Raw genomic sequence first — 13,165 nt, forward strand, 5'->3', positions numbered from 1 at the left:
CGTGTTGCCCTAAGTTACGGCAAACTTAGTTCCCTGCCACTTCGCTTTTAGAAACTTGGGTTGAAATTATTCACGAGCTCCAGTGTTTTCAATACATTCTAGAGAACTTACCGATGAATGATTTCAACATGACACATATGACAAGTGGTAAATATGGGTGCAAATTAGACCATTGTACGTGAGTTACCGACGACACTACCTCGCTACGAATGGAGACGTAATTGTGCATTAAAAGATTATTTCAACAATTAGTTCAATCGTACCTGAATCAGTTAAGGTAAGGAAATAGCTCGGAATCAATCATGGCTTTGTAGCAGAGAGAATGAAGAGCACGGGATTGATAACACAAAGACAATATATTGATAAGTGGGAGGCACAGAGAAAACGGAAATTCACGAAATAAATATCAAAAAGGGAATGAGGAAAATTGAGCTTAAGATGCAATTAAAATCAGGACAGATGATCAGCTTAAAGCAATAAAAGAAAGATATATATCACATTCTTATGACCAAATGAATGTGATATGACACCAGAATCAGAGATTAACTTCCATAATTATATAACTAACGAGTAACACACAAACAAAGCTATTCAGTAAATCAGTATAAGTAAAACATTTTACAAGGATTGTATATGAAGTGAGATCATGCATGGTTGTATCAAGATCTTGAGCACCTAAGGAAAAAAGTATTGTATTCTATTCGGACTGGTGATCACAAGAGGACGTTGATGGCATTTAGAAACCTGGCAGCCTACAGTATTAAAATCCTACCTCTCTTGGCATCCCTGTACACACAAAAACCCCTCTTTCAAAGCTCACTTACTTTCGCCACTTTTATCCTACCCACGTAATGTCTTCTTCTCCTCTAGCCACTACAAGATGCCACAAGCCAGAGTAGGCATATGAACGAAATGGCTGCCACCATACACTAGAACCTGTCCCTCATCCAGTACATCGAGGACAATTCTTGTGTTCCCTGATGGTAGACCCTTCCCTTTAAACACTTGAATCGATGCTCCCGTGTGTGTGTGTGTGTGTGTGTGTGTGTGTGTGTGTGTGTGTGTGTGTGTGTGTGTGTGTTTTATCCACATCCTTCACTGAGACAAACCCTGTCAAGCACTTACCAACTACACGTTTTAAGAAGCATAAAACCTGAGAGGAAAACTCGAACATCAGCTAATCTATGAAGGGCAATGTATTTAACATCAAGACGTATAGGGTATTGCGCCACAAGAAGGATAATTTCTTTTCCCTTCACTGGAAAAAAGGACATGACTACATGCATAGTGAGTGAGTAATGTAGTCTTAAATGCCATCTCGAACACCAAAAGAATGTGCTAAAGATTTTGTATGTGGTAATTACTATTGATATTGTCAATCTAAATGATCCTGGTAATTGGTAGACGAAAATCCCAAGTAAACAAAGAACTGAATTCATATCCTGCTTAACTACGATTCTGTAAATCACCTGTGTCCAAAATACCGACAGTATCTCACTATTCAACTCTATGCGAACTGGGAATAATCTACATAGCTGGAATAAATGCATACAAATAACTAATAAGTCATTTAGCCAGAATCCATGTCACTAGGGAGATATACAATATTCATGGACTGAATTTTGTCAATGATTTAACAACTTTCTCTTCTTGGGAAGTGCCCTTGTTCCTCGTTGAATAATTAAGTGGTAGTTTAACAAGACGACAGCATAGCCTTAATGGATCGCTCGAGTGATTATCTGGGCGAACTTCAAACTTTGAATTACACGGGTAATCACGCTGGTGAGTGATTACGTTGGCGAGTATATTCATACATAATGAGAGAAGAGACTCTTAGTCTTTGTTTCCTCATTATCAAACAAGTTGGCCATTTGTATTTTAAGCTTCAAGAATGAATCTAAATCTGAAGTAAAACGAATCCAGCCCTGAACTTGGGATAAAATTTCCGTAAAGTCTTGGGTTCTTAACATGCGAAAGTGCTCAGTGCTCGTATATCTTATGGAAATGTGTAAACTACATTATGGAGAGTGATTGCTGGTTCAATTCATTATCATCCTCAATTACTCAACTAATTTTCGGTAATTGTTTCGGATGTCATTATCGAAAATGTTCATAAAACTGTAATGCTTTGGGGCATATCATGGTAGCTGGAGTACCCTTCTTGCAACAAAAGTTATTGGGTGTTCAACAACGACTCCTAGGTCTTACACAAGAGATGGTTCATACACCCTTTTGAGCATATTTTCTTCGGAAATTTTAAATGAATTCGTCAAAAATCAAGTAAGTATTATAAACTGAACATATCAATGAAGTCTTAACTTATATTTACCCACTAGGTCATCAGTAAATACATTTTAACATATAAGACAACTTGAACATTATAAACCTTATGTTGGTAATAACATAATCGAATGATATTATCTGATGCTTTCTTTTACCACAAGATACTATGATTAACCACTCGAGTCTACTAGCAGATGACAGGCTTAAAACCTTGGGAACCAACCAAGCAATTTGGGCAAAAGCAAAATAAGTTTCCAGTGTACGGTAAAAGAGCCTGGCTTAATTATTTTAGTTGTTAATAGCCAATGAATCCCAGAGCATAGGCAGACACAGGATGGAGGGAAAACGTTATGTATGTAATGGAATATGGTGAGAGGGGTCGAGTTTTACAACGGCACATGTGAGGTTACTCATGGTTAACTCTTCTGCCAAACATTAATTAGTCCACTGTGACAACACCTCAAAGATTAATACCAATATATAATTACGTAATTATCTTTGAGAATCGAAAAGAAAAAAATGATATTACTTCGAGAAATGGGTTGCAACTCAGCCTGATTTTCGTCTCAAAATTTTTTTTTATTGTTTGATTTTTAAATTTTTAGGCTTTCATATTTGACGTTAGCATATGGTAAATATCTTGGCTTGATTATCTTTATCTACTGATAAAACTAAATCCATGTACTACACATATACACATAGTATACATATACATCTACCGTGCTTTGTGCAACACTGTCGGTGTCTGCCTTGCTAAGAACCCGATCATGTTTCACTGAAATTTCACTGCATTTCTCGATAGCACTACCGTAGCCGATAACACTACTTATATCTACATTGCAAGAGCCGATACACCACCTATATATGTTCTACAGTATTCGATATACCACATATGTTACACTGAAGTACAATATATCCTGTCATTTTACACTGATGTACCCGATATATCCAGCAGGACTACACTGTAGTACCCGATATATCCCGGTGTTTTACACTGCGGTGCCCGATACATCTAGAGAGACTACACTGAAGTACCCGATATATCCAGCTGTCTTATACTGCAGTACAGGGTCCCTTGCACTGATGTGTTCAAGGGGTCGCGCGGCAGTACCCGATAACACTCTAGCTCGACCGAGCTGCAGTATCCGATACCATGCCGATATGCAGTGGTACCGATAACGCCCCACATTCACTAAACAGCATTACCCGATAACCACATGCACCGCATGACGTTACCCGATACACATACTACACAGCATTATCCGATAACACCACATGCACTGCATGGCGTTACCCGATAACACTCTACATACCCTACACAGCGGAACCCGATACATTCCATAAAATATACATAAATATACCGGTCAATATAATATAACCGATTTAAGATGTTATTTTCATTTTCAGTAGAAAACCAAGATCAAATCCAACGTCATGGGTCCTAATAAAATTAAAAGGGGTTTTCTAAAAACTCAATCAACAAAAAGGAAGACAACAACAACATATTTCGACCGATATAGAATTTTGGCTTGTGCTGTGGTGCGCATGCTAACGCTAGGAGAAAAAACACATCAGGTTTGATCAATGGCACAGAAGTCCGCCGAGTTCAGGCGAACACAAAGAATTCACATTAGCGACTCTTAAGGCGGTGTGAAATAACGTCACTGACTATTTTGAACATGATATCAAATGCTTGCGTATGTGCCATATACGTGTTTGGGTCACAAACATAATGTGGGTGTTCGTGTGTTATGTACAACATGCATTTCTAATGGGTATATGTTATGTTTATGACATATGCCACTGGTAAGATATGATCATGACACTTCAAACACAAATTTTGATTATAACAAGATAAACTCTACATAGAAATAGTCACTTTGAGCCAAACTGTCTGTCATTCCCGAATCTGAGACAGCTAGTAGGTCCACACCCTCTAGCGGCCGACGACAAAACTATCCAATCACGTCCTCAAATAACAAGACCAGTACCTCAAACTCTTATATTATTTTAACTACACACTGAAATACATGAGAACTCGTTTATCTAGTACCTGTGCAAAACTCCAAAACTCCTTCTAAAAAAATAAGTGATCACACCTTCGCAACACTCCCGCTGGAGACACACTGGTGCGGGGAAGACAGGGTAGCTGTCAGGGGAAAACTTGGCCATGTGCACTAACATTTCCCCTAGATTCCCCACTACGCTAGGGGACGATTTAGTATCGAAGTTTCCCCGCCAATTATTGTAGAATGCTAATGTATCGTCTATAGCAACATGGCAGATATTCTATGGGAACATTATATAGGCTTTTATTAAGAAAATAACATTTTTGTTTGGATGAACATTTTCCTATGCCAAGGTAAACTGAAAATAAAAATATTATGAACTATGGTAAACTTGGAAGGGTTATGGGGTAAACAGCTTAAACCATATAGCTAGATAAATTCTTATAGCCATAGTAAGGACACATCTACAGTTACTACACCTTTATCATAACAATAAATTTCTTTCAATAAAGGTGAGAATTCATCTTTCGTTGTGCTGACTCATTCCCACATATCACGCTACTATAAGTCATGAAAATATATACTCGATATCAAAAAGTGTGATCAAAGTTTCAAAATGTCGTGGAAAGGCCTGGAACTGGGACCAAATTTAGCCAAAGTCTGCCAAGAATCAAGACGTCAAAAGACGTCAATTTCATGCTGCTCTATATTCATATAGGATAAAAAAAAAAAAGCCAAGACGATTAGTAAAGCAATTTTCCATATAACGCGAATTCTATAGACTTTTTGCTCTCACACATATAACAGGCCTACATATGTCTAAGTCACGTTGATCTGAATTATAATCGAAATTGGTGAGTGATGTAGTGGTTTATTGAATCAAATTTGCGGTCTCATCCAGGGCCGGGCGGCAGATTCAGAATTTCCCCACAGGTTACAGAAAGTTCCCTGCCAGCTCATGACTGCGCCTGTCCGTCTCGTCATTTGAGAGTTGTCACACGTCACCATAAACTATAATTAAATAAAGCGTATACTTAGGGCTGAATGTTATCAAACTTTCCATCTTTGATACCTGGCAAAAATTTTTTGATGTATTTAAATGCTACTTTTATGATGAGGAGTAGAATGGTCGTTATAAATTAAAGGCTATGGACCATATGGCAACTCAACAGCCGGGTTCTGCTGCGCGTATTGATCATGGCAACACGAGCAACCCGGCGTCTGGGTTGGTAATATGTCGTTGAACTCATGTGTTTGAATGTTCTCTGTCCTAAAACCTTAGTAACTGCGTTATATCTAATGAAATGAATGAAGGAACGCGATACCTTCCCTTGGGGGGATAATGATAATGGATTTGAAAGGGTGCTATATTGAGCGGTTTGTAAGACGGTCTGGTATACATGACTCAAAAGAAATTTCTCGAGGATGACTCAAAGTTAATTCGCGTTACCCCTCTATCACCCCTCACTCCCACGAGAGGGGAAAGATATAGGCTTGTCCTCATACGCTGTAGAGATGTAATGGAGACGAGCGTAAACTCTATTTTGCTCCCACAGTTTGTCAACAAAGCAGATTTGTATCCGAAGGAAAAATATAGAAAGATACATCGTAAATTCTAGATTCGTAAAACTTTGATTCTTATCACTGGCCGGATTTTGTAACATGAACATCAGAATAATGAGATATTTAGACACGTCTCTGTCCTCATACAGGTAATGAGGAAATTTGATTCGAGGTGATCCTTCTCCTCATTAAATTGGCCTGAGAGAGATTAAATTTGCACGTGTAATGCAGTAAAATCAGACTTATTTAGTTTTACACGTACGTTAAACTGATGTAGCAGCAGGTCAGGGAGAGAGAGAGAGAGAGAGAGAGAGAGAGAGAGAGAGAGAGAGAGAGAGAGAGAGAGAGAGAGAGAGAGAGAGAGAGAGAGCTACTTTTCTTCATTACCAGCGGAAACTTTCGTAGTTCTACGTTAGTTTCTGATTACTATGTCCCCTGGGCAGCTTAATGGGCTAGCGAGGGGCGTGACTAAACCTAAATCAGGCTTTGAGGTTACGAGTCGTCGTACACACACACACACACACACCACACACCACACACACACACACACACACTACATACACACACACACACACACACACACACACACACACACACACCATCACCCGATTTTTACTCCACTCCACCAGACAAACAACTGAAACCATATTCCCCAGACGTGTGAGTGTTACACTTTCTCGTTTAAACTTCGGGACACCATCCATCTCTCCCACCACGACGAGCATTAAAGGTAAAAAATGAAATAAATAAAGGTTTAACTTGCCTAAACAAGGTATACATCCACCCTAAACACCTTACCCAAGTGTTCTGCAGAACACCCACAGGAGAAACAAAAAAAAAATCACCTTATCCACAGCATGAATAGAAAAAAAATCACCACACATCTGGGTCGCGGGGTACGAGTTCTGCATACATAGGATACATATGGATGTGATACAAGTCTTGACCTTTGGACCCACGCTAGCTGACGCTGTCACCTTGAACCCTGAGAGAGAGAGAGAGAGAGAGAGAGAGAGAGAGAGAGAGAGAGAGAGAGAGAGAGAGAGAGAGAGAGAGAGAGAGTGAAAGTTAATCAAGGTCATGGTTACTTGGGCCAACACCCACCCGTCACTCGATGTGTACAGCGGTGAACAGTTTGGTAGCCTCGTTCATCAGCTGCCATTCCCGATTTCTTTGTTCTTGAGAACATGTGGGTGATAAAGATCCGATAATCGTGTACTGTGTTGAACATCAGTGATATATTCAACTTCACGGAGAAAAGTAGAATAAGAATAATCATAACATATAGTCTCGAGACGCCATCTGCAGGAATTAGCTCGCTCCAGTAACCTACGCTCTGAAACTAGTAAGTAAAATAGCATAGTTTGAACCGTGTTGGAATCGAATTAGGTAAGACGTGACGTGTCTGAACTCTGATAAACAACAGATAAGGCAAGATGGGTTGGTCTATTGTTTTAGGCTTTGGGATCTCTCAAAATAAGATCGTCATTCCCAAGCCACATCCACCAGTGTTTCAGCGCCTTCCTTGGGATGTTCAGAAATATTAGGGAAAAACTCACATACGTCCATACTACGTTTGTGCCGTTCCGATCAATAGAATCAATTGTTAAAAGAAAAAAAAAAGGAAAATGAATATAAAAGCTGTCACTGGCAACCAAGATGAGATGGGTTATCTATTCATGTATTTATTGACACAAACAAACACACGAATTTCATGTTATAATACATTTGCGTGACGAGATCGTAATAGATCACGGCTACGTCACACGCCCTTTATAAAGGAAAGAACACCGAAATGTTGCCAATATTTTTGATCAGTTTGGTGGCAATCTAAACACATCACTGGTGTCACTTTACAGTTTATCTCGACTCACTTACGTACTGAATGTGAATGTGATGTTAGGATTAACCTGGACACTTGAAGGTGTTAAAACATTTCTCTGTTGGTGGATGTTGCTTGATGGTGAGGACCAACACGACCCTGGCAGTTAAATAGTAAGTTGAATTACCAAACTACCAATTTACGAATTATGCCCTCTCTCATCCTTCCATTTACATACGAGGTCTGGGTATCTATATTGTCGCGTAGTTTTCTACCATAACTGATCATCTCACTGGCATTTATAAATATCTCTATCTAATGTTTATGACAGCTGGAAAGATCACACACACACACACACACACACACACACACACACACACTTTCTTAAAAGATGAGGCTCCAAGAGTGTATCAATTAGCAAATTACTGTAATGAGTGCATATGAAGGATCTTAATGTGAGTAATTCTATTGATTACCAAAGTGGACGTATATTAGGATACTTAGTGGTTATTATGAGCGATTTATTTATTCTTTATCACAATGAGAATACGAATAATATCGATTGTAGTACACAAGATGATCAATCCAGTCCATTACAATAATTTATTATTATAATCATTATCATCATTATCATTATTAACATTATTATCAACCATCTCGCGTAGGATTTCCGAGGTGAAAGTCGCCTAAGTCATATGAAATGATGTGTAATCGGTTTTTAACGTATGCCAACATCCAGTCAACCCATCTACTGCTTCTGTTGTTGCAGGGGTGGGAAATCAAGATCTCAGACGACTGGGGGAGGAGAAAGAGAGAAAGAGAGAGATAATGGGGGATGATAGTGATATCCAGGCCAGTGTGGCAGAGGCCGAGCCCTTCGTCATCCTCAATATGGCCAACTATTTAACAGTCGCTCAGAAACTGAAGGCGGTTGATCTACCCCACTCGGCTATGGTGAGGTTTCTCTCATTATCTCCATCGAGAAATAAAGATTTTACTTATCCATCGCTTTAAATAATGATACGTAATTTATAAGAGATATATTTACTCTATAGAACTGATTAATATCGTTATTAATCTTAGATCTAGTGGGATTAATCTTCTGCCTTCGACAGACGCACAATAGCTTGTTGATACACGCTCGCGGTGCTGCCAACACCTCATCCTTCTACGTCTTGAAGAATGCTCCTCCTCACTCCACCGCTGTACTTACTCTCGACCACGTAAGTTGACCTGTGTTGATGACCTTATACATTAACAACCATGAGAGTTGTTATGAAGCTGTATACCATATAATATGCAATATATAATTCATTGTAATGTTAAGGTTTGCTTTTAACTTAAGATCGACTCCAGTATCTCGCTTCACGATCTAAATCGTTGCTGAAAGAGGATGCAAAACGATCGTTTCAAGGTAGTTTGTGGTCGTTGAGAACGGCGATGTTATGGGGGAATAGGCCAGGGGGAAAAGGTTAGAATAATCCATTGTGATTTTTTAGGTTGACAGTGGAATCTGTGTCCACTGCTGCAAGTCTGAGGTGGACCGGATGAAGGAGGCGCTGAAGAAGACGTCCGTCATAGACTGGCATAACCACCTGGTATTCAGGTTCGTGCCAGACTACCTGACGGAGGCGGTGCAGGAGGTGGTCAGGGAGAAGCAAGTACAGGATCTAGATATCAGGAAGTTCCACATCTTTGTCTACGAACCACAGGATGAGGAGTTACCACTACGGTATGTTTAGAAAATGGGAACTACGTAGTTCCATAACTAATGAATATGTGTCTATTGTAGGATTATAATCTAAGAGAATACATCATTTACTCTATCGTGTTTGATTCATTTGATATTTTCGTTGATTTCTTCTTAATGTCTGATCTAGAATCAATATTCGTCAGCTCAGGACTAATTCCAGAAGGGAATCTTGAGCCACACTGGTGTCCCTGGTCGGGCCCACTGGCGTATATTCGCTCGAAAATAACTAATCACTCACTTTGAGAATACGGAAGCGTGAAGGTCATTAAACCTGTGCCGAACATGTTCTTGCCTAGCGGTAAACTTAGTCTTTCTGTGTTATTACGAAATACATGTTCTAAAAGGAACATTCCTTACAATTTAACGCGTAGAAATTTATTGAGCAAATGTTCAAACGTTTACCAGCCCTGGGGTCATAAACCATCATTCCTGGGTTCCAGGTTCTTAACTTTGGGGGCATGAAATTTCATTCATGGGGGTTCGTTCGTGAAGCTACTTAGACTTTTCCACGACTGTTAAAAAACATAATTGTTGTGATGCCATAATCGGTAAACAATCGCCCCACGTCACTGTTTATTACGAAGGTATGTTAAAACCTGAATTGTTACGCGTTGTGCATTTAGTAGCCATAACCCCCCCCCCCCCACTATAGTTTTCTGGTTTTAGTAAATACGTAATCATAAATAACCCGTTTCATTCTTGTTTAGGGTCACACGCACTTAATTTTGCACATATACAGTTACAAAGACATGGTACTTACATACGCATATGCAAAGGTGAAGAGACGGAGCAACACAAGCGTAAAACTCGTTTTCCAGTAACACACACACACTGTAAACACAAATCAAAGAGTTCCGGGTACATAGCAACACCGGCGCCAGGTGTTGGCGGGACGCCGTGACGTACGACACTTTTTCCCTCCACCACCCGCTAAATTTGAATTGATGATATATTTATGTTTAGGGCGTCTCAATATTTCCCCTCAAATATAATAACATAATTTTCAACCCTTAAAGTAATTTAGAATTTTCTGTCTCAGTAAACAAGAGGCTAATATTCAATTTGTGCAGAAACAAGAACCATCTAATTTCAGAGCTACTATAAACCAGGTGAACTTAAGTAAGGACTTTACTAAGAGAGAATACGACCTTATATGACTGTGTCTAAACACTTTCGCCTTTTAAGTAACTCTTTAGATACGAGCTTTTTAAGTTCTACCATTCAAACGCAAATTTTTAAAGTCGGTAACGCAAACGCGAACTTAAAATCCATCCATTTGATTTCGGCAGTCATAAACAAAACACAAAATTCATTATTCGATCGCAAAGCTTCTATATGTTATTTCAATTCAAGCTTTTGAAATCTGCCTTTGAAACACAAAACCTTAAAAATACGTCATTTAAACGAAAACTTATGCAATCTGGCGATAAAAGTCGAACTTTTAAACTCTCGTCCATTTAATGCTTGCTTTAATGTTGTCAAACAACCGCGAACTTTTAAATTCTGTCAATTTACAACTACCAGACTTCTAAAGTCAGTTAATTTAACGATATCCTCCAAACTTCATTCTTTTTTAACATTAACCTTAAAAATATGTCTCTAAAACTAAGCATAACTTTAAGATGCCATCAGTCAAAAGTAGGTTTTTAAAATCCGTTGAGTTTCGTAATTTATACAGAATTTTTTAAATACCGCCAATGTGTCTGGGCCATTTAACTACGCTACTCTACCCACGAAGGACATTTAAACCCATTCATAATCTTTCCTTTTAAACTTTGTTTTGACGGCGCTCTCATTCATACGTCACTGGGGTCGTCTCATTGAGTCTCCATTCATAAAATTCATTGTTTTTAGCGCTTGTGGCCTGAGGATTCCGACGAGGCTTGAGTTTTGAAACCCAATTAGTATCGTTTCGCTGAAGGTACGTTTTCTTTTACAATACCTGCGGAGTAACCACAAGCGGGTGGAGTCCGGTAACACCCATTATTATTTATTTTTATTTATTCCTGAGCGAGGTTACAACACACTTTGCAAATATCAAAATGGGTCATAGTAAAAATAAATGGATAGAAAATTTGAGTACCATTGCACTTGAGGAGAATTTCTTAGAAATTATTTGTTAGTAGATAACAAACAAACAAACAAAACAAAGAAAACGGTTATTTATCACCATTGTGATTTCACACTGGCTCCTAAATTGAGCCTGGGCATGTTTTAGAACGAGAATTCCATCATTGAATTAAACATCTTAGTCTCGTAGGTTCATTAACGCTAGTATAATGGCTAACATGATTACTGAGAGATGAATATTGTCTCTTTCTTTTCCGGCAGATGTAGCAAGGGTCTGAAGGTGTGTCGCCTGGGGAAAGCTGGGGTGCATCAGATGGCCGAAAACCGGGGACAGCACCGGGGAAAATTCCCACTAGAACAGATGCTTCAGCTCGTGGTTTCATTGCCTTCAGCCGCCGTCTACCTCGACCCCAGTAGTGAGTCAGACTCCACCGTGAACATCGACGACATTGCCTTCGCTGAGGAGAACGAGTTGCCCATCTGCTGGGTCTCCATGACCTTATACGGCGCCCTGGGCTTGCTGATGACGAAGCCGGAGCACAGGGGACGTGGCTTGGCCAGACTCCTCGTCCAGGTCTTGGCTAGACAACAACAAACCGATGGGTACGTCCCATACTGCTACACAAGACCAGAAACTGCAGGTTTCTTCGAAAGAATAGGTGGCTGGTGTAAGGCTGGGTCAGCTGCTGTTTTGCATCAGCCGTACCCACTGTAGAGGCCGAACTGTACGTGACTTTCCCCTGTGAACTGAGGAGAAAATATGGAGTTGTATTCCACGTCAGTTCTTTAGGATCCTTTAGGGTGAATCAGAACTTTCCATGGTTTACCCTGAGACGCTTCACATGCCCTAGGTCAATTAGTTTTCGATATAAACACTTGTGATAATTATAATCGTTCTTTATAATAATTACCACCCTATCAGTCGTCCATCATTGGTTATCCTTAATATCACCATCAGTTGTTATCAACCCTGACCTCAAGCTTTGTATGAAAATTCATCTCTGGACTGAATTGATTATCTCAATACTTGTTCCTGTGGATATATTGACACAGTATGACTGTCTTCAGCAGACAGCAATATTGATGATCAATAATTATGTCTTTCATTGGTATACAATTGTTATCTAAAGATAGGCTTAAGGTACAGGTATATGAGCAATTCTAATCATACAGAAATTCACATTATAGTCTTTATTCATGCAAATACCACACCAGGCACAGCATAGAAGTTAAATACATTTTGTATTGAGTAGATGAACTCAAATGTTTTGATCCTAGTCGTGCTGATAAATCTAATCATAAGTTATGTCCTCTACAAATTCTGAGATGATTAATCATGACGTAATATTAAGATTTGACTAGATTACTGTTGGCTTATTCTATCTTGAACTGATGCATGAACTAAAGACCTGTAATGTAAAGAATAATGAAAATGTTACTCTGATCCCAATCTCCATTGATGGTGCTCTTTTGTTTCTTAAAAAAGAATGTCTTTTGTGGCTTGACTGGTGCACAAAATCATCATCGTTTGATAAATAACCAACTGTGAATCGATGGACCGCCAACATCTTTTCATAAGAAAAAAAAAAAAATAAGACATTAGTCAAATCAATGCTAATGTTGTAAGTAGTATAAAAAGAAAAGCCCGATCCATACCTAGATGAT

The 13,165-nt window shown here is 39.1% G+C and overlaps 2 protein-coding genes across 5 annotated transcripts in view; one reads left to right on the forward strand and one right to left on the reverse strand.

Moving 5' to 3' along the window:
- The window catches only part of LOC139747690 (uncharacterized), a 41,002-nt gene extending 30,710 nt beyond the window's left edge, over window positions 1-10,292 (reverse strand). For 2 of the 3 annotated variants that reach the window (XM_071660285.1, XM_071660287.1), the window contains exon 1: window positions 4,337-4,425. The gene's annotated coding sequence lies outside the window, so the exon portion shown is untranslated. Of the gene's footprint in view, window positions 1-4,336; window positions 4,426-10,190 lie in introns of those variants that run through there. The other variant, XM_071660286.1, reaches the window with a different exon arrangement.
- Window positions 6,955-13,165, forward strand: LOC139747691 (uncharacterized). 2 transcript variants are annotated; one of them, XM_071660288.1, is made up of 5 exons: window positions 6,955-7,200; window positions 8,447-8,631; window positions 8,793-8,900; window positions 9,177-9,409; window positions 11,762-13,164. In XM_071660288.1, exons 2-5 carry the CDS (start codon window positions 8,506-8,508, stop codon window positions 12,213-12,215), a joined length of 921 nt encoding a protein of 306 aa, XP_071516389.1. In that variant the 5' UTR covers window positions 6,955-7,200; window positions 8,447-8,505; the 3' UTR covers window positions 12,216-13,164. The 2 variants fall into 2 exon arrangements, with proteins under 2 accessions (XP_071516389.1, XP_071516391.1); XM_071660290.1 differs by lacking the exon at window positions 6,955-7,200 and adding an exon at window positions 7,680-7,850 and having other exon boundaries at window positions 11,762-13,165.

Source organism: Panulirus ornatus, chromosome 69 (genome assembly GCF_036320965.1).
Source record: "Panulirus ornatus isolate Po-2019 chromosome 69, ASM3632096v1, whole genome shotgun sequence".
In the NCBI taxonomy this organism is placed as follows: domain Eukaryota; kingdom Metazoa; phylum Arthropoda; class Malacostraca; order Decapoda; family Palinuridae; genus Panulirus; species Panulirus ornatus.